Source organism: Lathyrus oleraceus, chromosome 5 (assembly GCF_024323335.1).
Source record: "Lathyrus oleraceus cultivar Zhongwan6 chromosome 5, CAAS_Psat_ZW6_1.0, whole genome shotgun sequence".
Lineage (NCBI taxonomy): Eukaryota > Viridiplantae > Streptophyta > Magnoliopsida > Fabales > Fabaceae > Lathyrus > Lathyrus oleraceus.
The window spans coordinates 185226116-185253085 of record NC_066583.1 but is presented as its reverse complement, the minus strand read 5'-3'; the positions used below and the strand labels follow the sequence as shown (position 1 = coordinate 185253085).

At 36.2% G+C, this 26970-nt stretch overlaps 1 protein-coding gene and 2 long non-coding RNA genes across 3 annotated transcripts; 2 read left to right on the top strand and 1 right to left on the bottom strand.

The window, feature by feature from the left end:
* The first annotated feature begins 566 nt into the window (after positions 1-566).
* Positions 567-1205, top strand: LOC127082175 (uncharacterized). Its single transcript, XR_007788158.1, has 3 exons — positions 567-669; positions 811-1021; positions 1135-1205. It is a non-coding gene; the product is annotated as an uncharacterized LOC127082175 (long non-coding RNA).
* A 1252-nt stretch (positions 1206-2457) lies between these two features.
* On the top strand, positions 2458-2897 carry LOC127082174 (uncharacterized). Its single transcript, XR_007788157.1, has 3 exons — positions 2458-2474; positions 2644-2751; positions 2829-2897. It is a non-coding gene; the product is annotated as an uncharacterized LOC127082174 (long non-coding RNA).
* A 4882-nt stretch (positions 2898-7779) lies between these two features.
* Positions 7780-11342, bottom strand: LOC127082173 (uncharacterized). Its single transcript, XM_051022398.1, has 9 exons — positions 10880-11342; positions 10732-10798; positions 10233-10261; positions 9935-10143; positions 9432-9550; positions 9188-9283; positions 9027-9102; positions 8406-8559; positions 7780-8231 (listed from the first exon to the last, which is right to left on the bottom strand). The coding sequence occupies exons 1-9, from the start codon at positions 11093-11095 to the stop codon at positions 8091-8093; spliced, it is 1107 nt and encodes a 368-aa protein (XP_050878355.1). The 5' UTR covers positions 11096-11342; the 3' UTR covers positions 7780-8090.
* Positions 11343-26970: the final 15628 nt, after the last annotated feature.

Genomic DNA, 26970 nt, shown 5'->3' with positions numbered 1-26970 from the left:
AATGTACATCCTGAACTGTAGAGGATTCAATTCATTTTATTACTGTGCTCGATGTCCTGTTTAACTTTCAGTCTGCTTTATGTGCTCAACTTTTAGTTTCATAAACTAAAATTTGGTATTACTTTAATTACTCTAATAATTATATTTGAAATTGATTTTAACAGGAAGCTCTACTAAATGCCTTGAATGATGAGACTCAGAGATTACAAGAACAAGTATATTTTGGACAAATAAAATCTCACACTGATGTAAGTTGTTTGATATGTTAAAATAAACAGGTTCATTCCTACACACTGGTCTTTTGTCTTATCATTTGGACTGTTTTTATCCAATGCAGCAATGGATGATTTGAAGCCCGTGACACATCTTTTTGCCGTTGACATCACTTTAGCGAGTGGGATTAAGTTACTTCGCCAAGGCTTCAATTATCTGGTTAATACTGATTTGCATTTCTTTTAAATATTCTTCTATCTTTTAGCCTGATGACTGTCATTGGTTGGAGTGTTGGGCCACTTATTCAGTACTTGTATTTTTTTATTTGAACATTATTCTACAGATATAAGGGTCCAAAGATGCTCGTGTAGGTCTTCTGTTTAGTGGCAATCATACTACAAATTTATTTAGCCTCCTTTTTGTGAAGGTTTTTGAAATTACTACATCCTCATATAGGTTTGCTTTATAATTTTTAAAGTTTACTTTTAATAATAGATTGATTGGCATTTGTCTATTTGATTCTGCAGTTTTATGCATTTCTTTTCTAAGTTTATGCACGGTTTTATAGCTATTGTATGAATGCATGGTTTTATGCAGCCATAAAAAGAATGCATTAAACTTTTTGGATCAGCTGTCCTCAGTCTATCGGCAGAAATACATCCTTACATCTCCTATGGGTGTTGATGGGACCCAAGCATTTATTGATGAGATCTACAAGCTTGCCGAGTCTAACGGGTTACCATCTGAGAGCTTTAGATCTTCCCTCTCAGAATTTTCTGCTGATGAAGTGAGAAGCCATTTGAGTGAGGTACTTCTTCTGGCTGCTTTTCCCTTTTCTAAACTAAATATCAGCCTTTCGGTGACATTTTTTATTGTTCAGTAACCGTGAAAGTTTGCACTAATGAGACTTCTTGTTATCAGGCAGAGAAGTTTTTGTCTACAACCCTTGGGTCTGAATCTGGTGTCAATGCTATCTTTACTAATGGAAGGGTAAATCTGTCTTTATCTCCTGCCATATTTTTTGTCTCAGTTATTTATGTGTGTATTCATATTTGATTGGGTTTTTCAAAGAATCCCTGCAAGTCCTCCCTGTGTTAACCTTAGCATATATGTTTTACAGGTTACTTGTCCTATTGACGAGGGCACATTTTTGAGTGTTGATCTGCATCTTCTTGAATCGATAGAGCTTAAAAAGAGGACGAAGCATATTGTGGAAATTATTGAAGAGGTGAAATGGGAAGATGTTGACCCTGACATGCTGACAAGGTTTCACTTCGTCTTCACTCCGCCTCTTATGTCTTGTGGTTATTATGTTATGTCTCGCTACAACTAAGTATATGACCAAAACAGTTACTATCTTTGCATCTTATCATATTATTATATGAAGTTTATCAAAATCAGCATTTTGGGGACATTTGTTGTTTTGTCTTTTGCTCAATAATAATATACCACACAATGACTTAGACACAAACATTTGTAGCGTTAAGATGGAAATGATAGCTTAATAGAACTGGAAGTTTGACGACACTTTGATGGGCTTTATGTAGTTGGTTTGTGTGTTTTGCAACATCACTTTGTTTGCTATTATGCTTGAAGTTAAAGCTTGTTCATGCGAAGGTGTAACTGAATTTGCTTTGTCAGAGGTCTTGAATATATAGCTTATATTATCTGAAACTTCTTTTTGTAGCCATTTTGCCAAGAGGCTGGCTTATGACAAAAATGTTCATGCCACATCACTTTGTTTGATCGACCTATTGACTCAATATTCGTTTGACTACTGTGTTTATGTTTTCATATTTGTTTTAAATGGATTACTTAGTTTCGTCCTCTGCAGTCTACTTACTTCTTTTGGAGCTCTGCCTTTGGAAACAATGCTTATTAAATGTCAAACAAGTTTTTCATCTCGAATGAGAATAATATATCAGCTGCCTTTCTTAGTTTATGTTTTTTCTATTCTTGTACATTATATTCAGGTTCTTGAAGGTGTGATTAAATATAGATGGAATGCATTACCTGTTGAGCAGCGAGACGGGATGAAGAATTTCATCTCTGATATCATTGTACAGGTATCAGCTGTATTTCGCAAAAGTAGTTATTTGTGTTGAGCTAGTCAGGCATACATAGTTTTTCTTTTTTAGTACTTGGTTTTTCCCGCATCATGGATCTTATTGTTGGTTTTTCTTGCATAGCTTTCCAGCAATGAGGCCTCATTTCGAGCGGAAAGGTTGTATGTCAGCAAACTTAACATTATATTAGTTCAGGTAAACAACACAGTTTCTTAACATTGACTAGTAATTCCTGTGTTTTTTAAGTTCTGAAACCCACGTTTCTATGGTTAATTTTTATGCTTTCCATTTATACACACATTCATTCATCTTAGGACAATTTGTACTTAAAGGCTTTATGTAATGGTGGGTGTCTCACATGCAGATTTTGAAGCACGAGTGGCCAGCAAGATGGCGAAGCTTTATTCCTGATCTTGTCTCAGCAGCTAAAACTAGTGAAACAATCTGTGAGAATTGCATGGCTATATTGAAAGTAAGTCTATCTCACTTTTCATTAAATTATGTTTCTTATGTCAATGTCAATGACTAACCTAAAAAATGGTTGTTCAGCTTTTGAGTGAAGAGGTTTTTGATTTTTCGAGAGGAGAAATGACACAGCAGAAGATTAAAGAGCTTAAATAGTCATTAAACACGTAGCTGTTGATAGCTCAATGTCTATGTATTATTTTCTACTTTCCATTTCACTCATCTTTCCTCTAAGTTGTGTGTCTGTAAGATTGAGTTTAATTACTTGTCGTACATTAATGGATTCATTAGGCTGCATTCTTAAAATTCTCAGCTGTGATGTTTTATAAGATTTTGTGTACACTTGATTCTTGGAATGTGCTCTATAGATTGAAAGACTAGCAAGTGGTAATAACTGCATATATAAGTTTGTTTTTAACCCAAATAAACCGCTAAAACAAACCCGCAATCCGCACAAACCGAACCCGTCCAAACCATGTTGATATTGGGCGGAAATGAGCCTTCATATATGAACTGTGGGTTGGACTGGGTGAGGGTTTTGGGCCCGAAACCGCCCGGCCCGGCCCGTTGTCCAGCCCTAGTCATAGTTATGATGAACCGAGGGAATCACATCAAACTTCGACGAGATTCTCTATAACTAGTAATTTAATAATACATTATTGTTAAACTAATATGTTAATTATAGTTTTGGTTAGGATGACTTATCAAAAATAATTAATTAGGCCATGTTTAGGTATGCACTCCAAAAGTTCAAAAAAAAATAGGACGCAAAAAAAATAATAGAGGGGTCAAATCATAAATCTAGACTTGCACCGACACGAGATTTGTTGTAACATTCGGTCATGTTGGTATGAAGGTATGGCTCAATCGAGTCTTGTACACAATTCTTGAAAGCATAGAAATTCTCTATGGTGTGCTCAGGGACACCCATATGAAACTCACAATGAGCATTGACATCATAATCCGGTGGGTACGGGGTAGTAGTCAGACTCAGTTCTTTCAAGGTCAAAAGTCCGCCTTTGAACAAGTATCGAAATATTTGAATGTATGGTATATGAAGAGGGTCGTAATGTTTTTGTTGTCCTATTTGCTTGAACTAACATTGTGGAGGGGAATTTTGATGATGCTATTGTTGATAAGTTGGATACTTATATGGTTGCTGTTGGATCGGCTGCTGATATGGTACAAATGCAATAACAACAACTTGGTGGTATGGTATAGGAACATGTTGAGACTTAATTCTTCCATCCTTTCATAACGATATTGGTTTCTCCTTCCCTCTTCTTCTAAAAATTGGAATAAGGCTTCTTCCCTTCATTTGAGGCATCAACAACACAAGGTAGCTTCCCCTTCTTCACTTGATTCTCAATAATTTCTCCGACAATGACAACTTCAAAGAAGGTTAGGAAGCTATCTCCCACCATCTTTTCCATATATTAGGCATCGAATGTCTCTGTGAACATATCAATTAACTCTTTGGTAGTATGCCACGTGCTTCTGCATTCATCCTGCTCAGAGGGAATCAGGCGACAAAGTCATACATAGTGTATCTTGAGTGCAATAACAGCAACTTGGTGTGAAGAACTAATGGTATGCAACCGTTAAATGCGTCCCTTTGACGACATAACATTCTACTCTAGATGGTTAGTATGTAGCTCATGTATGATATTTTCATACCTTTTTTAGTGTGTCATGCAACAGTCCGACTACATATGGTTTCCATAGACCCTTCCGAGTATGTTCCTCTCGTTATGACACATAGAGATATGGGTGTCATGTATGATGAGTAACTTAATCATATGATACTGATGAGGCACAAAGTACCATATCTCATGCTGACTTGAGTGTTGCACACGATTACATCTAGTGGTATTTTAGAGTGTCACATCCTTATATGACACCGAATACTCCCGAAGATCCACCTAGGCCAACTCATCAAGAGATACTAGAGGAGGAGCAGGATATGACAAATCATTTTGTTGATGTGTTGCCTAGATGTCACCGTATCATGAAGCTTGGGCAAGAGGGTATAGATAGAGGACTCTTTTTGTATGATTCTGAGGTGAGAGGCGTTCTAGATGCAATCATGGGGAAGGCACAGAAGGGAATGCAATATAGGAAACAATGTAGGAACATGGGGGACCGAGTCTGTCATACACAGTAATATATAATATTTGTATTAAGAGCACTATTATCGGTTTATTTTTATTTTGACATTATTGTGTACTCGAGATTAATATATATATATATATATATATATATATATATATATATATATATATATATATATATATATATATATATATATATATATATATATATATATATATATATATTTCAGATTATTCTGAAAGTGTATGGTTTAATTCATATAAAATTGAATACGATAGTATAGTCATAATACATCATGATTTTCAGCAGTGCATCTCTAAAATAAAGTTAAAATTTTGTTGCCTGGTGTGAATACGAGAATGCATCTCCGAATTTTGTATGGTGTGAATACGAAGATGCATCTCCAAGTCAATTTATGTTTAAAAAATGGGATTTCAGTGAAGAATGCATTAGGTGTACGTGGAGTAGTTCCGGAGATGCATCTTTAGACTAAATTTTGGAAAAAGTCTTGAGTGTGACTTAGTAGGGGCGTGTTTTAATGAGTCACATCCCGAGACCTCTTCTCATCAGGCTTCGGCAGACCGATAATCTTTCGGTGATGGTTGATACATTTTAAAGTATCGCAATCCTGCAAAATAGTAAACCATCGTCAGAAATATTGAATATTAAAAAAACATGTTTTCAAAGAATGTATACAATTTAATTTTACCACTTCGTCCCAGATATGTATGACAACATGGTCCGTGTATAGAGGCAACATCGATAACTCGGATGAGCCTTCTCGAAACCCCTCGGATGCCTTGGTGCCTGCGGAGCCTCTGGTGCTTGTGGAGTCTCGAAAGCCTCGGGTGCCTGAGTAGGTGAAACTTGTCTCATACGGAAAGACGGAGGAGGAGATACAATAGTCTCAGAAGTTGACGCCTCTGCATCAATTAGGATAGAAACGATATGTGTCTGCGATGATTGAGCTATTTCCCTCTAAATCAATGCATGTTATGCAAATCTGTCGTGCCTCAATCTATCTCGCTTCATTATACAGATGAAACACAATGAGGTCAAGCCAAACAATGCAGACTGATAAATTTCAGAGATGCATCTCTTGATTCTGAAAATCAAAATGTTGTAATATTTCGGAGATGCATCTCTATAATATTCTATAACTCAGATGAACAACAATGACAAAAATGCAGTCCATTCCAACATCGAAAATAATGCATTGATCGTTTAAACCACCTATCAAACACATTACTCATTTAAATAACATATTTAAACTACCTATTACATAACTTAATGCTCAATTTCTACAAATGTATATAGAAATCAAAAAAATTTACAAAACTAAAATACTTTCCAAATATGAATTTTGTTTGATGTTTAGTGAGCTCTTTGATCGATTAGGTGTTGATAGCAGAAGCTTTGAAGTGAGTTGAATGAGTTTGAGAGAATGTGAGTCGAGAGGGTCTGAGATTTAAAAATTGTGTTTTGAGTGAGTATTTTGAGTGAGTATTTTGAGAAGTGAGGAGGGAGAAGGGTCTGACGCATTTTTGATTAAAACAACATTCAGAGATGTATCTCCGTAGGCTACACGAAAATGCATTTATGTAATTTTTTTAACATAGTCTTAGGGTCTGATTCAAGAACGAATGTGTTTGGGATGCATTCAAAAATATGTTTCCGAAATATAGATCTTGTTTTAATTTTTCACTATAGTGGAAAAACAATGCTTAAAGTTGTTAGCCTTTTGTAAGTGTAAATATTTTATAATATAAGAATAATGTTGGGAGATTATATCTATCTATCTTTCTTAAGATATATAATTAACCTATTTCTTATTTAGCCTTTGTAAATATTTTATAATTTAAAGATAAAATTAGGATGTGGTTCACATCTCTGAAAATTTATAATTGTTTTTAGGTATTTTCGAAGATATATTTTTTGGACGCATATTAAATCACTTCATTTTTTTTAAAAAAAATCAAACAGTCATCCTATTTTTATCAATAAAAAAATGATTCGGAAATGCATCTCCGAAATTTTTTAAGATTAATTCAAATATGCATTTTCGAAAAATCGGGGGGAAATTATAGACTCTTAATTTCATTTCATTTGAGTTTTAGTTGTATTTTCATATTTTTATAATTTTATTTTAATTGTTTTTCTCAATAGAGACATTATTGATATTTACATATTTGTTTCATTTTCAATGCATGACTAATATATATATATATATATATATATATATATATATATATATATATATATATATATATATATATATATATATATATATATATATATATATATATATATATATATATATATATATATATATATATATATATATATATATATATATATATATATATATATATATATATATATATATATATATATATATATATATATATATATATATATATATATATATATATATATATATCATGACACTTTGCTGATATGCATATCCAAAAACATAACTTTTCGTAAAACTTTGCCTACCCGAAAATACCATTTTTTTAAACGAAAAATTGCGTATCTAAACACGTATCTCTAAAATTAAGTATAATATAAATACGTATCTCTAAAATTAAGTATAATATAAATGACTCATTCTTTTGAATTTAATTTTATGAAAAATTCCTACATCCAAAAAATATATCTCTGAATTCAGCCTACTTTTCCAACTAGATCCTAATTTTTATTAATCATGTGTTTGATTTTTATTTTTTTTGCTGACAAACTTATTCATCACCTGTTGAGTAATTTGAAATTGGATAGAGTGAAAATACATACTTAAATCAAACTATGAAATAACTTTTAAAAGAAGATAGGTAACTAAAAACCACTCATCAAACTTATTTTTAATCAATTGGATTTTAAAAATGAATATAACCTGATTCTAACTAAATTTACAAACATAATCTTGTGATATCAAGGGTGAACAATTTCATGCAATAATCACTGACAATAATTTCATTGCAGTGTTTCCTTATTTCTTCAAGTAGTAGTAGTTGTTGAAATCATAAAACAAACGTGCAAATTAATTGAGATCCTTGTTGACCAGTGATTTTAGAAATGCCAATAAATTTTGCTTCAGCTAAGCGATAGCTTAACATGCATTAGAAAGCTCAAAACTGCATATGTTATCACTTATTACACATCTACATCAGGTAAGTGTGCCACTGAGTCTCTTTGTTACATGACTTGACATGCAATCCAATGCTAAAAACTGTTTCACTCATTACCAAAGGGAGTCGCCGATAGCATATTGCATGTAGTTTCCCAAAGCTCGTGTGCTAATTTGGCGTTTCGTGAAAGTGCTGAAGGGTTTATAGTTCTACCTTTCCCCCCAAAAAAGTAAGCTCCTGATGTTCCCTGGAAAAATTGAAGAGTTACATTTTGAACCCAATGGCTCCAGTCAAGACTAATTCATATGAAATACCAGTCATCGAGGATAAGCCATCAGGAGATATTAGATGAAACCTTAGACATGACTACAGCTGAAAATATGAAACAGATATCAACAAAGACCGCTAAAAATGTACTCACAGGTGGAGCAAAAGCAGCATCAATAATCGAATCTTTCCCCCGGTCAGGGGATTGCAATAGGCGTAGGCGTTTCAGTACAAAGTATGCAAACCAAGACAGGCATGCTGGAACTTCTCGCATGATGTTAGTTCTTACAATTCCAGGATCTGCAACACTGATGCATAACAATACAGAAAATGAATGTTAAAAGTGGAGTAGAATCCATGGTTATAACCCAAAATAGAATAAAGCTTGATCTACAAAAGTTAAAAACATTTTGCATCTCTCTCTTTTTCTTGTAAGTTGTAACTTTAATTTTCCTCTCTAATTTTTATTTATGTTGATTCTCCTTGCAACACTAGCTCAAACCCAAATTCACTCTTATTGGTGCTATTTATGCAACACTATGTCTAAACCCAACCACAAGTGCCCAAGTGAGACTGTAGGTGCTCCCGCTTAAACATTTTTCTGTCAAACTAATTGAATGATTATGTAGGAAAGTCACGGAAGCATTCAGACAAAGATATTCGAGCAACAAAGATGACAGTAATACATTAGTTAGTTGACCTATACAAAAACAAATATACACAGCACTTAGAAACAAGAAGCAAAAGGAAATAAAAGTTGATTTAATAAACATACTTGACAAATATCTGATGAGATTTACCCATTTGGGTAAGCTGTCGGTGGAGCTCAAATGAGAAGAGAAGTACGCATACTTCAACAAAATTAAATGCTAATTAGGAATTAGGACTAAAGATACAATGTAGCCTGTACAAGTTCATCCAGAATATGCAGCTTACGTTTCGAGTACTCATAGACCTGAGCATATGGATAATGCTTTGAACTTAAAAATTTCTTTCCAGATACAATTCCCTCATCAACCTGCAGATTAGTAACTGAAGAAAAGAGCTTGAGAATGTTCTTTAGGAGCGCTATTCTAGAGAAATTCTGATAAATATTTTATATAAGACAGTAAAACCCAAAGAATAGGAATCACGGACAATAATATAAATAAAAAAGTAAGGACTAAAATGATTACCCTACCAGCTCGGTGAGTAAAGGATGTTACATTCACAATTTTGGAAGACACGGAACTGTTTTCAAGAAGTGGTAATAGAAGCTTGGTCAAAACAAATGCGCCGACATAATTTGTGCCGATCATCCTGGGAGAAAAAGTGTAAGATGTGTGGATTTTAAAACAGATAAATAATCTTGTATCAAAGGCTCCCATAAAAAACGCATCAACTGTACATACAAACAATGCTATCTGTGTTTCTCAATTTCCAGTTTCATAAATTCATGGTGATCATTCTAGTCAACATTGTCTCAATTTTTTGACATTTAACAGATACCTATTACCATATCCCCAAAGCTTAAATAAATTATTAACAGTAGAAAATAATATTATTTGAAAGTTAATGTTCTATCATAGGTGTCCTATGCGCCTTTTGTTGTGTTATGCAACGCAAGCATGAGCATGGAAGGTCCAATAATAAAGATAGAATTTGTTAACACTACCACACGAGATTTACGAAAAAAGTAATTACTGATCGTATCCCTCAGCCGTGACTCTAGGAGATGTAGCAAGTATTCCAGCATTGTTTATCAGTATTTGCACCGAGCAGTGCAAATTGGAGTCCAGAAGCCACTGCCGCAGAGAATCTTTGAACTTTATAATGGACTCAACCGATGAAAGGTCAGCCTGAAAAGCTTTGAGTTGGGCATCCTCATTCAAATCTTTGATCTTTCTTATGGTCTATCGAACAATATGAAGAACACCGATAAGAGATTCATAATGCACAGAATCATGTTACCATGATGCTAATAATTAATGTAGAAAAATACCTCTGATAACAACTGCTCTGATCTTCCAACTGCATAATCCACAACTGGAATCTTAGGTATATACATTGCTCAAACTAGAAGAAGAATGCCAGCAAGTAGCAATTCATTTTTTTTTCATATAGTCTTTTGAACACTCTTTTATCGGATAAATCACTAGTAAATTTATTCCACTAATAAACCTAGCCCAATCTATAAAGCACCAACACAGACACGCGGCACTGATACAGATAAAATTTGAGAAAATAAAAGTAATCGTATCGCAATTTAACCAAAAAAAATCTAGTATCTCCTTGATACAAAAAAAAAAATAACACAAAATTTTAAGAAATATCAGTAAAAAATATTTTCACATAGTAATTAGACCTAAGCTATTTTGGTATTTCTTCCTTTGGTCACTAATAACCACTAGAAACTCACGCCCTAACCGTATTGGTTTGAGCCAATTGAGTTAGAACTTGTGCTATTTGTAACATGATGATAAAAAAGAATAAAAAATTACCGATGACGACAACAAATCCTTCCTTGGAAATCTTGCATGCAGTAGAAAATCCCAAACCAGATGTTGCCTGCAAAAACAAGAACCAAAAATCATGTAATTCTCATAGTAATAATAATGATGATGAAAACTGCAAGAGATTGAAATTTACACCGGTGATGACGCAAACGGGAGTATTAGGGAACGTGGAAGATGAACACCTTGGATATACAATTTTGTGAGAAAATAGCGAATCCTTAAGCAATTGGAAGTGAGAAACTAGAACAGAAAGTGACCATAGCAACGCCATTCTCCAGAATTGAATCGATAGAACGAAATGGAGACCCCGCCACAAATCCTTTATCAGATTAATCACTACCATTATCATAATTCGTCGTCGTCGGAGAGAGGGAGAGAGAGTTATTTTAATTCAGCTTCATTCACTTGATCATGGCAGTTAATGGGGGAAGAACAAAATCCCCAATCTTCGCTTACAAATAGTCTACACGGTGGAATTTAATGAATCTAAATCTAGACTTAATTTAAACTTTTTTTTAAGATAGTTAACTATAGTGTTGATTTAAAAGTGTTAATTCCATAAATTATTATATTTGGTGGTAAAATGTCACAATTGAAAAAAATGTCTAATAAATCCTACTTTTAAAATAAAATAAAATTAATGTAACTTACTTTTTCAACACCCCTGCCACTTATTGGTCAAGGATATACTATAGGATATTTTAAAGAAGATCCTCAGCCATTCATTCAACAAGGTCTTTTATTTTTTTCATTTTTTTTTTTCATTTTTCATGTTTAAGTCATTTTGCAGGTTTTAAACTGCTACATTATATAAAAATTTTAACTGATACAGTATATTGTGAAGATCAATAACCTTTTTAAAATGATTTAAAACTCTCACAATATAAAAGCTTTTTTTGCGGCGTATAAAAATGAAGAAAAAAAAATTGGGGTCAATGGACTGCTGAAAATCTTCTTTAAAATGATCAGTAGTATATCTTTGGCCAATAAATGACAAGAGGTGTCGAAAAAGTGGGACACCTTAAGATTTTTTTAAAAAGTAAAATATATATTTCTTTTTTAATTGTAAGATTAAAGAACATATGTAACTTTATAATATTTTCATAATCATAATTTTTTAGGTATAACTAGCCGTTTATTTTATTAGTGAGATTTTTTTTAAATAATTATTTTTTAAACTAAAATTTTAAAATGATATTTTTTTTAAAAATATTTATCGAAATAACCATATTTTATCAAAGATGCGTCAGTTAGACTGTCGCATGTATTTTTTCATTGAACATAGATGTCAATGGCATGAGCGCATACATGTAATGAAGCCAATACAATTGGCGTATGCATACAATACATCATGTGTGTATGCGTCAATGCATGTGGCACATTCTTTATATATATATTTTTTTTAATTTTAAATTTTAGAGTTATAAATAATTAAATTAAAAAGGTAAAGGAAAATAATTGAATTTTTTACCCAAATACCCCTAATTTAAAAAAAAATCTAAAATAATCATGATTTCAACAAAATTCTCAAACTACCCCACTTTTAAGAGGAGACGCCAGACCAATTGGCGACAGCTCCTAAAGTTAAAGAGGATGCATTAATTGGATTGGCTAGGGCATATGGTGCAGCCAATTCAATTGGCGCCCATGTGTTACTTTTGAGAGGAGGCGTCAATTGGTCTGGCGCCTCAGTGCAAAGTGCAACTTTTTTGTTATAAATAGAGGTGTTGTGTGCATCATTTTTTCACATCTCATTTCACCATTTTGCAACCATGTTTGGTGTTCGTCGCCGCTATGGAAAGGTGATTTATTCGAAAGACAAACCTCAGATGTTGATGTTCTTATGGAATATCACTACTTTCAATCAACTGAAGAGGGAGCTAGTTCGTTGGTTAGATGGAAAAATACCTGATGGGGAAAACATTAGAAGTATTGAGAGACTCGACAGTGTATTTGGTTGGGTGTGAATCAAAACTGATAAGGATGTTAGGGAAATGATGTTTGGACGAGATGACATCAGTTTGATTGTTGTAATCAGTTATAAAGATTATGTCTTATGTTTGCTTATGTTGTAGTGATGTTTGTTGTGAACCTTGTTGTAGAAAGATTCTCACATTTCTCCCACACCAACACTCACTACTTCCTCAACAACATCAAATCTTTCATCTGCAACAACCTCTTTCATCTGCACCAACCTCTTTCATCTCCAACAAGATGTTTATCCTCATAATGAGCGAATCGCATAGAGGAAAAGCTGTAAATATAGCAACTTATGTAAGCATTTAATTCTTTTGTTATTTGTCTAGAATACATTTTAATAACATATCAACTTAGTAACGTGTTTTGTTGTTTCTTTTATAGGATGTTTCAAGGTTCCGTACTCGGGTCCACGAATATGTACACATGGACCCGATGATTCAACAGTATGTCGAACTCGCCGCTTTTGGACATATAAGCAAAATCACGTCTTGGTCGGTGGATAATAAATTCATTCTTGCGTTATGTGAAAGATGGCGTCCCGAGACACACACGTTCTGGTTTCCAACCGGTGAGTGTATCGTGACGTTAGAAGAGGTTTACATGCTATTGGGACTACCTATCGAAGGTAAAGCTGTTAATGGTAAAACTAACTATGCAAATTCAATTTGCATGGACCTCTTGGATGCTGATTTTTTAGATGATAACTCAAGAGGTCAAGGTATACTCCTTTCACGCCTTAAGGAGTACTATAACAGCTTACACTTAGATGAGCATTCTACCGAAGAGGCTCGAATAATAAAAACTAGGTGTTATATTATGCTTTTAATTGGTTCTTTTTTATTTCCCGAAGGTAGTGGTTCTAGTATGCATGTTATGTATTTACCTTTACTAAGACATGTAGATAGAATAGGAAGTTACAGTTGGGGATCCGCTTGTCTGGCCTATCTTTATAGCTCTTTGTGTAAAAATTCACACAAAGACACATCTACCTTTTCTGGATGTGCTGTTTTACTCCAAGTATGTGGTTGGTCAAGACTACCGTCCCTAGCGCCCGTCAACAATAACCCTTTCACATTCCCGTATGCACAAAAGTAAGTTGTTTAAAATGGTATATATTTACTTATTTTACCAATTATCATCTCTAACTAATACTTTTACCTTTATGGTGCAGATGGTCAGCACATGGTATGAGTTATAACAAGTGTCCTAGACACTATATTACCTAGTATCGCAATCTCTTGGATCACCTTCGATCGACAGATGTATGGATAATAACCTAATTATTTCGTAATAATTTGTTAATTTCTTCTACCAAGTTTATAATCTAACATACGTTCACATTTCAGTTCATTTGGCGTCCATACCTAAATTTGGATCATGACCATGAAATCAACAAAGAAGACGCAACCGTATGGACTACATGCACATCGATCATAAGATTCACCACTGTGGAGATGCACGATAGTGATCGTGTAAAATTGCAGTTCGGTATGCTTCAACACATCCCAGATCCCCCAGCAAACCTAGGAGAAAGACATCTACGCAAAGTTAACGACCACTGGAACTTTAACCCATGGCAAAGCTTTGCTAGATCTAAGTGTCGCAAATGGAAGCACCGCCATGACAATGTCTTACCTGACGCTGTGATGCCAACTGAAGAAAAACCAAGTCGTACTTATATGGCTTGGTAAAGATCGGTTGGTTTTGAATTCATCGTCGAGGATATGTACCTATACGACCCATGTCAGGCAACCTACACACCAAATGCCTCAACATCTAACCCCCAATAACATTTTCAGACCAGCTACACACAACCCCATATCCGTCAAACTTTCTGTTCCACAAACACACAAACATACAACCCTAACATGACATACACCCAACCACAATACCAAGAGCATACTCCATACCATCATCAACAACTAGATCATCAACCAGAGACCCAATATCGCTTCGCACCCAACACATCACCCTACCAAAGTCGCCTTATCCAAAACACTCAATGATCATTTAACACCAACCGTCCCTCCTCCTACCATAGCCAAGAAGCCCAAACATATAAAAATCGAAACCTTCAACAACCCTATCTCTACCAAACACCACAACAATATTTTCAACCTTTCCTCGATGCATCATTAACACCAATGTCTCCCTTCAACCGTTTTGATCACCCACCAATAAGTCAAACACAACCCAACTACTCTGGCATAAATCATAGACTCAACTATGACGGTACACCTTTGTTGCATACTCAAGACTACACTGATTTGTCTGACTATCTCAACATGTAATCTCCTGCAGTTGGTAGTGATGTTCCTGGGCCCTCAGATGCTCAAACACCTATGGTGAATCATCAACGTGGGTTAGGGCCACGAGTTCGGGTAGCTAGGGGATGTGGGACCGGAGGTCGGTTAGGTGATCCCGGTCATCAACATTAGTCTTTTTGTGTAAACGAGAATTTATATTAATATGAATTGGTTCGATTTCGAAATTATGTATCATGTAGACTACTTTTGAAAAAAATTACAAAACACACTGAGGTGTCAATCCAATTGGCGCCTCCCTTTAACCTATACACATGGGCGCCAATTAAATTGACTGCACCATGTGCCCTAGCCAATCCAATTGGCGCCTCCTCTCTAAGTTTAAGAGGAGGCGCCAATTGGATTGGCGCCTCCTCCTAAAAATGGGGTAGATTGAGATTTTTTTTAGAACAGGGTTATTTTGGGATTTTTTATTAAATATAGGTTATTTTGGTAAAAAAATTCAAAAAAATTATTAATATTATAATATAAACTTAAAATACATAACAATTTGACCAGAAAATCAATGACTCGCTCGATTGAAACGCCCCATGTTCCACATCCTGGTGTGTTAGCCTGCCTTCGAGGTCTCCCACGATTTCTCTAAGGTGTTTGGGGTCTTTGAGTGCTGACATGATGCAATGATGACTAGTGTGAAGGTCCGGTGGAAAGTCCAACGGTATTTGACGAATTTGTCATCATTTCTCCCCAATAGTTGAGAGTGTTGTCGTCAAGGGTGTTGCGGTACTTGAGTTCATTGTCCATGTTGCCGTAGTTGGGTCGTTGTGGTTGGGTTGATTGTGGACGGTATGGTTTCCCGAATTAGGACATTGAATCATTTTGGAAATAAAGAAATGGTTCATGTGGTGTATTAAAGTCAAACAATGGTTTGATGTTTTAGGGATGGGATGTTTGAGTGTTCAAAAATGGGGGGCTAAAATGGCATGAGGTTGAATCGAATGAATCATTCAGGCTATAGACAAATGTGGTGGCTGTGTATGGGTATTGGTGATTAGGGTTTGGTTCATCATTTTGAGTTTGAGTGTGTGGCATGAATTGGTTGTGAGGTTGGGTGTTTGGTGGTTATGTGTATATGGTAGGGTGATAGTGTGAGGTTGGTCGTTGGATTTGGGTGGGTTGATATTGTTGTTGGGCGGGGATTTGTTGTTAGGCGTTTGATGACGAAGCTCATTGGAGTGGATCAATCAAATACCTTGGCTCAAACACAAACTGTGGATTTGTAACCGACCTAAACCATGCCATATAATGTTGAGTTGGTCTAGCATCATGTATGACTGGTTCGTTTAAGATATGTTGTCGTTGATTCCTCCAATGACGACACATCTCTTTTGCGAAGTCTCTCCAATCGGAATAATCCCATTGGCCATCGACTCTTTGTTGATGCCAATCTCCCAAATACGGCAGAGCTTATGGAATTTATTGTTGCATGCCAAACTGCAGTTTTACACGGTCACTCTGGTGCATCTCCACAATAGTGAACTAGATGATTGGTGTTTTTGTTGTCCAAACTGCAACATCATCATGGTTAACCTGATGATCAAGACCCAGATACGGCCTCCAGATAAACTGCATAAGAATTTGACATGATTAGAGGATATGTATTTGGATAATTTTTTTAAATCAAAAGTAGAGTTGTTTAGCAGTAATACATCGTCTGATCCAATGTGGTCTAAAAGATTGCGATAGACTACTACAGCGTGTTTGGGACACCTAGTGTAGTTTATCCCCTTAACTGACCACCTAGATTGAAAAGATTAAAAATATATTAGTTACAGTTAGTTGTAATATAAAGTCTAACAAATTAGAAGATTTAAGATAAACTTACTTTGTTGCATAGAGAAATGTGAATGGCTTCTCGTTGACCGGGGCAAGTGACAAAATTCTTGACCAATCTCATGCTTGTAGAAAATAGGCGCAAGAATAAATCCTACAAGTATTTTTTGGGGGAATTTTTACACAACGAACTATATAGATGGGACAAAACAGTTGAACTGATCAGAAAAATAGTAAGTGTATTATTTTGCATGTTATAGTAATAAAGGGGAAATTCCCCGAATGTCGATCTCAAGGACTACAAGTCAATATCGAGTTCAAATTATCGTTCAATTAAACAAAAACCATGGTTGGGGTTTTTTAGATTCATATATAAAAATAAAGGCAAAATAAAATAATACTGTAAAATTAAGGGTTTACAGGGTATGAGGAACAATTACATGGAAGGTGTATGATTTGTCCCTGTAACAACTCTAAGTCACTATTGCATCAACAAATATCAATTACTACCAGTTCTCAAGGGTATTTTATCCCAAGTCCTCGGCGAGAAAACTTTTAATCAGTCAACCCTAATTTCTATGTCCATAGGCAATTAGGGTGAGGTTAAGCTTTATTATATCAAGAATGCTCTGATATATACAGGATATCCCTAGTCCCAGGTGATATCTACTACAAAGTAATGTTATGAAAATCTTATCAATGGCGGTCCAGCCTAATTGATAATCATACAACAATCTCGATTGGTCCGAAAGAGAAAGCATTAAACACATCAAAAGATTACCGTAAAAATAATGTTATAAATGCAAATGTAAACTCATAGTCATTACAATTCTAAATCAGCGACCCCCTAGCATTATGGGGGTTTAGTTGCTCATATTGTTCAAATCAAGTTTAGGATAAAAATATGCATTACAAGTAATTAGATGACTTGGATCTTCAATCGCTTTCGCTCATGAAAACATTTCCCTCTCTGAATTCCTTGATCTCTGTAATCCTTGCTCATCTAATAATGATGTGTTCGCCTCGTTCCAAGATGATCTCTTCTCATGTAGAAACTCTCCTAATATAGTGAAAGATCCCTAAGCAAAAGGTGTAAATCTCCAAAACGTCTCTGCAGCTCAAGCCCGGTGAAAGGCCCAAAAACAGGAAAAATTTGTGCATGGGCTGACACGGGTGTGTCAGCTAACACGGGTGGTCGTGTCAGCTCTTTGTCCAGCCTGACACGTCCAAGGCGCTTCACCACAACCTCTAGTTGACCTGACACGGGTTGTGTCATCTGACACGTCCGACTGTGTCAAGCTTCTGTCTTTATTTCCTTCCTGAAATGATCTGCCTTTTGCCTGACACGGTCGTGTCAGGTGACATGGGTGGTCGTGTCAGGCCTCATATGTTGAGTATCTTCCTTTCCTTGCTTGCCGAAACTTCTCATGGTCTCGCATCGAATCCCCCGGCTCTTCTACCTGAACTTGGAGGACAAAAACACAGACAACCCACGCATAAAATTGCGAAAACATAAAATAAAATTGACAATTAATAAAAATGCTAAAATAACTTACAAAAATGAAAATTGACTTTAAAGGTACCATAATGCATGCACAGTGCCTCAAAATCCTTGGTTTCTTATCAGCTAAGCAACAAAAATATAGTGAAAATGGTGTCTGATCACAACCTTAAACTTAGCTCATTTTACTTCTTTTCTTTTTTCAATCGCTCGGTTTTTTTCTTTGATATTCTCCTTTTTTTTCTTTTCAACCGAGTGCTCTTCCTTCGGTGAGTGCTTCTTTCGAACCATCAAGTACATTACGTTTTCTCTTTTTTTTTTCTTCCGATGATCATTTTTTTTTCTTATTCTATTTTTTTCTCGCACTCACCTTGGTTTTCAATACTTATGGGGTTTACCCCAAACTTAAAATTTTAACACAACTTAATAATATCACATTGACTCCGAACAGGGTAAAGAAGTGTTTGGGTCACGGGTTACATTTACGTGGTTAAACAAACAATTGGTACAAACTCAGATGGGGTTAATAAAGGATACAATTAACGGGATGTCTAGAAAGGCTCAAGGACTATATTCAAACAACGTGTCTCAGTGTGTGTATATATGTAGTGACAATCCCAGATAACCTATGCAAATTCAGAGTGATAAAGACATACCTGAATATCACTCATGATGATCAATGTGTTTGGCTTTGTATGAACTCACCCTATTAGGTCAAGCATGATAGCATCCATAGTACTTCGAGCATGGTACGACTTCTTACTTACTTCAAAATGCACAAGGAACTTATGCTAGTTGAGCTCTAAACACTGCGTCCGATCTTTTTTTTTTCCAGAAGTATCAACTTCCTGGGAAGATCCTTTACAACAAGCAATGGTAAGTGGAGTGATCATTTCATCCACTCCCACTAGTGGCCATCACCTTATTCAACAATGATACCAAGAACCTGAAATACATGCAACACATAGTATCCTAAAAACAAAAACAAACCAAATGCAAAACAATATCAATGGTAAAATAATAAAAATTAAAAACAAAACAAATAGCAAAGTAATAGCAAAATAACACCCCCCCTCCCCCACTTGAACTAAACATTGGCCCCAATGTTTTCGAATAAGGTAGAATGAGGCACTATCACTCGGCACTAATGAGGAGTCGGGGTGGAAAATGCAACATCAATTATCACATCATGAGGTTCATTTCATCCAACATCACCCCTTGTCGATCCTGCTCGATGCCTTGCCGTGTTTGCTCGGTTTGTACCCAGGTCCATTGGTCGGGATGCATGGATGATGACGGGGCGCCCTGATGGAAATCCTCCTAAGGCGGGGGTACAAACCGCTCTTGAGGCTTATCCTCTTCGTTTACCGCTTCATCTGAAACCTATTCACCTGCAAACTACTCATCTGCATCAAAGTTCTCAGCGTTGTAGCCTTCCTCCATATAGGGGTCAGCACTCACATATAACCAAATTGCACAATCAGTAATACTTAGTCTGTCCGGATCGGGAAATGCAATAATAATCTCTTATGAATTAGAACAAAATAGTAAGTCGGTGCAACATAAATCACACCTTGCTGTATTAGAGCAGCCATATCAATTTTGGTCTTACTTGCCACCGGGGTGTCTTCAAGCAAAACCGCATGATACCCGGAATGCTCTGCGATCTGGGTAATCATGCCTCCAACTGAGATACCCTCAGAGTCCTCCCGGCCAACTCTACCCAAGTAATCAGCTGCAAAGGAAGCAACATTGATGATCTGGTTTTGCGCGATCGAGTACATGAAAAACAACTCTCGATGAGTTGTTACATCTGTGCTATCACCCCGTCCGAACATGGTGTATGCCAAACCTTTCTAGGCATAGCGAAAACACGGGTTATGGATTCTGGAGGCCTTAGCACCTTTTGAGGTGTAATCCTTCCTTCCAATAATGGCAATCCAAAAATCTTTTGGAGAAAACCCATCCGGGACCGCCCTCGGTCCGTACAGCGGGAGTCGGAGAATACCAACCAACTCCTCAACAGACAGTTCATGATAATTATTGAAAAGGCAAAAACGTAGAGTACCAAAATAATACCTTGGCGTGTTAATCCACTTTTTTGAGTTGGAATTCGAGTGTGATGCGCTCATAAGTCGACGCTTCGAGGCTCATGAATTCCAGCACCCCCAGTACGTGAAACATTCTATCCACTTCAATTTTCAGACCTAAAGCATTAAGTGTTTGCTCGTACACATACCTGGTGGGTGTGAGCTTCCACTTCCTATGCACTTGATACTGTTTTTCCTGCTCTGGATTGTCGAAGACAATGTTGTGCGGATTTGGGTTTCAATTGGGTCTTTTTCTTGACCTCGATGTCTCAGCTAGTTGTTGCTTTCCTGTCAAAATTCTTCTTGGGGGCATTTTGGACCTGCAAAAAAAAGTCGAAATTTCAAAATAGGAATTAGAAAAAACTGAAACCGTGATTAGGACGAGTGGTCGTGTCAGGATACTGTTTCTTCTCAATTTGCAATATTTTTCATGGCCCTGACACGGGTCGTGTCAACTGACACGAGCGACCGTGTCAGGCTGCTATTATGCTTGATTTTCAGACTTTTCATTCTCTTTTCCTTAGATATAGTCCTTCCTTTCAATACGACTTATGTATTTATTTGAGTATCTTTCCCTTCTTGTGCAGAGCACTGTGTAAACCTACAATAAAAACACAAACAATAATTAGAAAAAAACGTGTGGGTTGCCTCCCACGAAGCGTTGTTTTTAACGTCGCATGGCTCGACGATTCATTTCCCGTATTATGGGGGGTATGTTAGCCTCCAAACCTTGTTGCACCTCTTGTTCAAAACTAGGAAGCTGTCTCTTTTATCAGTATGGATTCCTTTGTGCCACAAGTCCTTTTTAACTTCCATCTTCTTACCTTGTTTTCGTTTTCTTTTCTTTCTCTTGGTTTTTGGAATGAAGATGGAAGTCTTTCCATTCAGGGTGGCTAATGGCAGTGGTGAGAGTCGAGAGGGCTTTCCTGTATCTTTATCTGATGTTGGTATGTTACTTTGCCTTCTCTCCTCTGTCCTGATTAAGCCTACTTGATAGTGAGATTATGTATCTTCCTCTAGCTCTTGGTCTTCAATAGCATTTAGTCTTATTTCTTTATTGTATACTTTCAAGGTTAATGTGACCTTGTCCATGTCGAGATTGCATCGACTTGTTTGCATGAAAGGTCGACCCAGAATGATGGGTGCCTCTTCATCTTCAGGTATGTCTAGGATTACAAAATCAACAGGAAAACTCAAGTCCTCTATTCTTACTAGCACATCTTTTGCTATCCCATATAAATCCTTTCTTGAGTGATCCGCAAACTTCAGATTCATCTTCATATCACTGACATTTTTAATACCCAATTTGTGATAGATTGTGTCGCGATGAGAATCGGATATCAAGCTATTGTATTAACTTGAATCACAAAACATTGAAATGTTTACCACCGAACTTTAATTTATCCAATGGAAAGGGAAAATATTGAATAAAACCCTAATTGTGCAATGTAAAAATAATACGAAAAGATCTAAAGTTCGGGGGTTGGTTATACTAAGGGAAGATATTAGCATCCTCAATATATATAGTATCATATAGGAACCTTTTGAAAGCATTTGTGTTATGTTATTGTTTGTTTTCTATTTTTTGGAAATGTATTTTTTGGGAAGGACCTAAAGGTTTTATTAAGTTTGCTCGCCAAAACTTCGCGGTCATGTGCCTACGTATCCTTATAAGGATGGAATCAAAGCAACCGAAGTTCACCTAACTAAGGGTGAAAGAACACTTGGTAGTGATCAAGGTTCCAAATGGGGAAGTAAGTGTTCATAACAAACATAGTTACAAGAGTTAAAAACTCTTACTTAAATCTAAGTTGAAAGTGAGAATGACTCTAACAAGGTCAAAGGGGAACTATGGATTGCTAAACTACCTATGACATTATATCAATAAAGAGGTCTTTACCTTGGATTTGGGAAAAAAGATAAACAAAAGATAAGAAAATGAAGAATATGTTCAAGCATGACATCAATAAATATAAGCACATGATAAAGAAGATGTTCAAGCATGACATCAACAAAGATAAGCAAATGGTAAAGAAGATATTCAAGCATGACATCAACAAGGACAAACAAGGATGAAGAAGATCTTCAAACATGACATCCACAAAGATAATCAAATGAAGAAGATGTTCATACATGACATTAACAAATATATGTACATGATAAATAATATGTTCAATCATGACATCTACAAAGATAAACAACTGAAGAAGACGTTCATACATGACATAAACAAAGATATGGAAGCATGATCATAATAATATCAAGCATGGTATGTAAACACATATGTACAACATGTGAACATGAACAAAGATACAACAACATCAATCAAAGATGTATAAAGTTAACATGAATATGAATGACATGGATATATCATCATGAAGAAACAAAGATGAATGTCATAACAATTCATGAACATGTATATGGATGTCATAGTAAGTATGAATGAACATGTATATGCATGAAGTAAGATATGGTTTATACACAACATCAACTTAATCATGAAAAAAAGTTAAGGTATTCAAGACATGCATATTATGGTTCAATATGATCATAATCAAAGGTTCAACATCATACAAAAGGTTTGAACATGTAAGCATACAAGTCATATACATACATGTTATTACTAGTTTAAAGCATTTGTAAACACATAAACAAAGGCAAACACAAGGTAACACATGCACACAAAGGTTCAAAAAGACATGAAAGAATGACATGTGAATCATGGATCAATGGCAAAATAAGCACACAAAAGTTTATGGCATAGTAATAAAAGTTCAAAGCACATAAACATGTAAACATACATTAAAGTAAATAAAAATTAGGTCAAAACTAAGAGGCATGATGGGAAAATAGCAAGTGTACTATTTTTCTCACTGTAGTAATAAAAGGGAAATTCCCCGCTTGTCGATCTCAAGGACTGCTTGACGATACAGAGTTTATAGATTGTTTCAATTAGACAAAAGCCTTTGGTTTTTGTGTTGTGAGTAATTATACTACCAATTGCAAATAAATAAAACAAGTAAAAAGGTTGAACGAGATACAAATGAGAGAAGATTGCTAGGGTTCGGTGAATGAAACTTCCTGTAACAGATATAATTTATGAAGGCTTAGACAATATTCCTGTCCAATTAATTCCGGTCCTCAAGGGTATCTATTCCTAATTCCTTAGTGAAAAGACCTTTGATTATGTAACCTAATTACTATGTCCATAAATAATTAAGTTCATACTCAAGCATTCGAATATCAAGAATTACCGGTCAGATAGAAAATCCCTAGTCCTAGGTTATTTTTACTATCAAAAATTCTTATACATATCAATGAATAATTGCTGTCCAGCTTAAACTATTCATATTAATCATCATTCGTTGGTCCGACGAATAAATCATAAAGAACGGTAATAAGAATAAATCAATGGAAGAGAAGAAATAGTCAATGCACTCATAAACATAAAATCTATCACATTCAGAATCAGGGTCACCCCCTAGCAATGGGGGGTTTAGCTACTCATAATCGAAATAAAAACAAAGATTAACAGTGTTGTCATTACAGAATTTCGTGAGGAATCAATCTTCAATCGTCGGAAAACTCTTGAACATATGAATCCTCTGATAATCGTAGAGTCTCCAGGTCTCCAACGCGTCTCTTTTTCTCTAAAAATTGTCTCACCCCCGGAAAATCGTGTTCTCCCCTCTAAATAGCTATGCAGTTGGGCTTTTCCTGATTTTGGGGGCCATACGCGTATTGCCCAGTCTGATACGCGTACTACACGTAAGACAACCTCTGATACGCGTATTGCCCAGTCTGGTACGCGTATTGCCCAGTCTGGTACGCATATCACCAGAAGCTTGTCTTTTTGCTAGATTTTCCATCCCTCTGGTCATATACGTATGCTACGCGTACTGGGAGGGTCCATACGCGTATCATGTAAGGCCATACGCGTATGGACAGTAAGTTCTACAAGAATTTGGTTTTTTCTTCCGTTTTCTTGCTCGGGCTTAATTTCGCATCTGACGTTTGATTCCCTGAGCTTCCAGACTACTTTTTGACCTGCTAACATACCCAAAAGTGTAAAATATCCTCAAGAAATTCATAAGTAACAACACACTTCATATTATAGAATTGAGCTTATATCTAACTAAAAATGCTTCAGTTTACGCAGTTTACCTGACTTATTTACGGTTAAATAGTGAAATACCTAGCATAAATAGTGACTGATCACAACCCCAAACTTAGCTTGTTGCTTGTCCTCAAGTAACATTTTATTACCATAAGATCATGTCACCCTAAACTTACTGTAAAACAGTTCTTGCCACAATACTGCTGAAATCTTTCGCACTGGACCTCTTGATGATTTTTTTTCAGGTTTTCTGATTTTTCCACATAGCCAACGAGCTAGAAACTCTTTCCCTTAGAGATATGACTTTACCTGTCAGCTTATATCACACTCTCACCAAGTCTCTCTGGGTTAAAATGTTATCACTCTCAAATCACAATATGCAATATCAAATCAGAAGTTTGAATAAATTCTCTCATCCTATCAACATGTACAATCACACACACTTTTTGAGGTCTTTTGGGTTGTAACGGGGCTTTGGTTTAGGTAGGGTATGAAATTGGAACAAAGGTTTTTTTTTTTACTACATTCACTTACTGCAAAGCTACCCCAAACTTAAAGGTTGCTATTCCAACAGCAACCCCAAACTTAGATAGAAACGTAGAGACGTAATTAATCCTCACATACTCTGAACAGGGTAGGATAGTTACAAGGTCATGGGTTGAGAAAAAAAATGGGTATAGCAGAAATAAATGATTAACAGGCTTAACAGGGTGAAACAATGGATAATAATAATAATGGGATGGCTAGAAAGGCTCTAGGTGATAAACAAAAACATGCCTCAGTGTGTGTAGTCGTACAGCTAATAATAACAAAAGAACATACGCAAACCAAGATTGATAAAAACATACCTGATATCTCTCATATGATGATAAGTGTTTGGCTTTTTCGGATCTCACCAGGACGGGTTAAGCTGACTTGTTCTATCATACCTCTGAGTTCAAAGCTCATGCTCGTGGTTCTGATGTTAATCTTAACCAGTGCGTCCAATCATAAACAACAGTATCTACAGTCAGGGGACTGAAAGAGAGGACGCCCAAGTATTTGGTGTAAGTGATCAAGATAACCAATAGCCAGACATAGTCACATATCTAACGAAATAAACAGGAAACTGGAGGTAAACAAAATCAAATTCATTAGATTAAGACAACCCATAATAGGTGATTACATCAAAGCAAAAGAAAAAAAAACTGAATCAACCTAAAAAAAACAAAAAAATACACAGAGAAAACCAAAAGTACAAAAAACATAATCAATCACCCAGTCCACCGTCCTGCATATGAGTGTCAAAATCAATCTCATCTGTCGGATCCAACAGAGTATGCCCCCGTGCGAAGGCAGAGATAGGCGTCAACGTCTCTGTGTGGCCCGATGGAGTATGCTGCTGCTGAGGTGGTGTCTGGTGCGGTGGCTGCTGCGGTGGCTGCTGCGGAATCTCTCCCCCTATCTGAACGGGCTGGTTCCACCAAGGAAAGGTGAACTGTCCGTAGTGAGGTGCTGGAGGCGGTCCGGAGAATCTATCTCTAAAGCGATGTGCCTCCTCCCAAAGATCTGTCTGATGAGTAAGAACTCTCCCTGACAGTCCATACTGAAAACAGAAGTCCTGCATAACACAAAATTGTGACATCTGCATCCGGTACTCCCGAGAGTTCTCATCAATCGGAGGGGGCTGTGTCTCTGTAGTAGTCGGCTAAGCCTCCTGGCGCGGAGCACTGGTGCTGCCCTCCCTGTCATGTGGTCGCCTCAGAGGTCGGGGCGGATCATTTGTGACCGTCCTCTCCTTCATCCAATGGGCGTTCAGCGGTGCAGCCGGTCGCAACATCAGTGAATCGGAGAAATCCGGAACACCAGCTTTCTTGTACAGCAGGTAAATCACAGTCGCATGGCCTAATGATTTCTTTGGCGACTGAGCAATCTCATCCATATCAGCAGCGATGATTCGTCCAATATTCACCTGCTTCTTTTGTAGGATCTGATGAAGAAGTAGGGCACGCTCTGATATCAATTCCGACCCGCTCCGATTAGTGCTCAAATTGTGATGAATGAAATATGCCAATGCCTTAGGAATCGGAGCTAGATCAACAACCATAATCTTCGCCGGAGAGATTTTTGAAGTAGGTGCCCAATCATGACCTGGCCTAATCAGTGACTCTTTCATATCATTGTATGGCCAGTAGTTTTTGTCAGAACGCTTCAACTCAGCAAAAGGGCAAACAAAATCATAGAATTTACATTTCAAGACACTGTTGATAGTTTTCGAATCATATTTAATCACCTTGCCTCTTACCCATGTAACGAAAGCTTCATTCCCTTTTGGGTCTTCTTCATCGGAGGTCACCCGTTGCGCGTTTGCATAAAATTCCCAAATCAAATCCAGCGCAACAGTTTGGATTTTATCATTAAAAAAGATTAACTTCTGCTTTTTGAGAAGATTAGTGACTT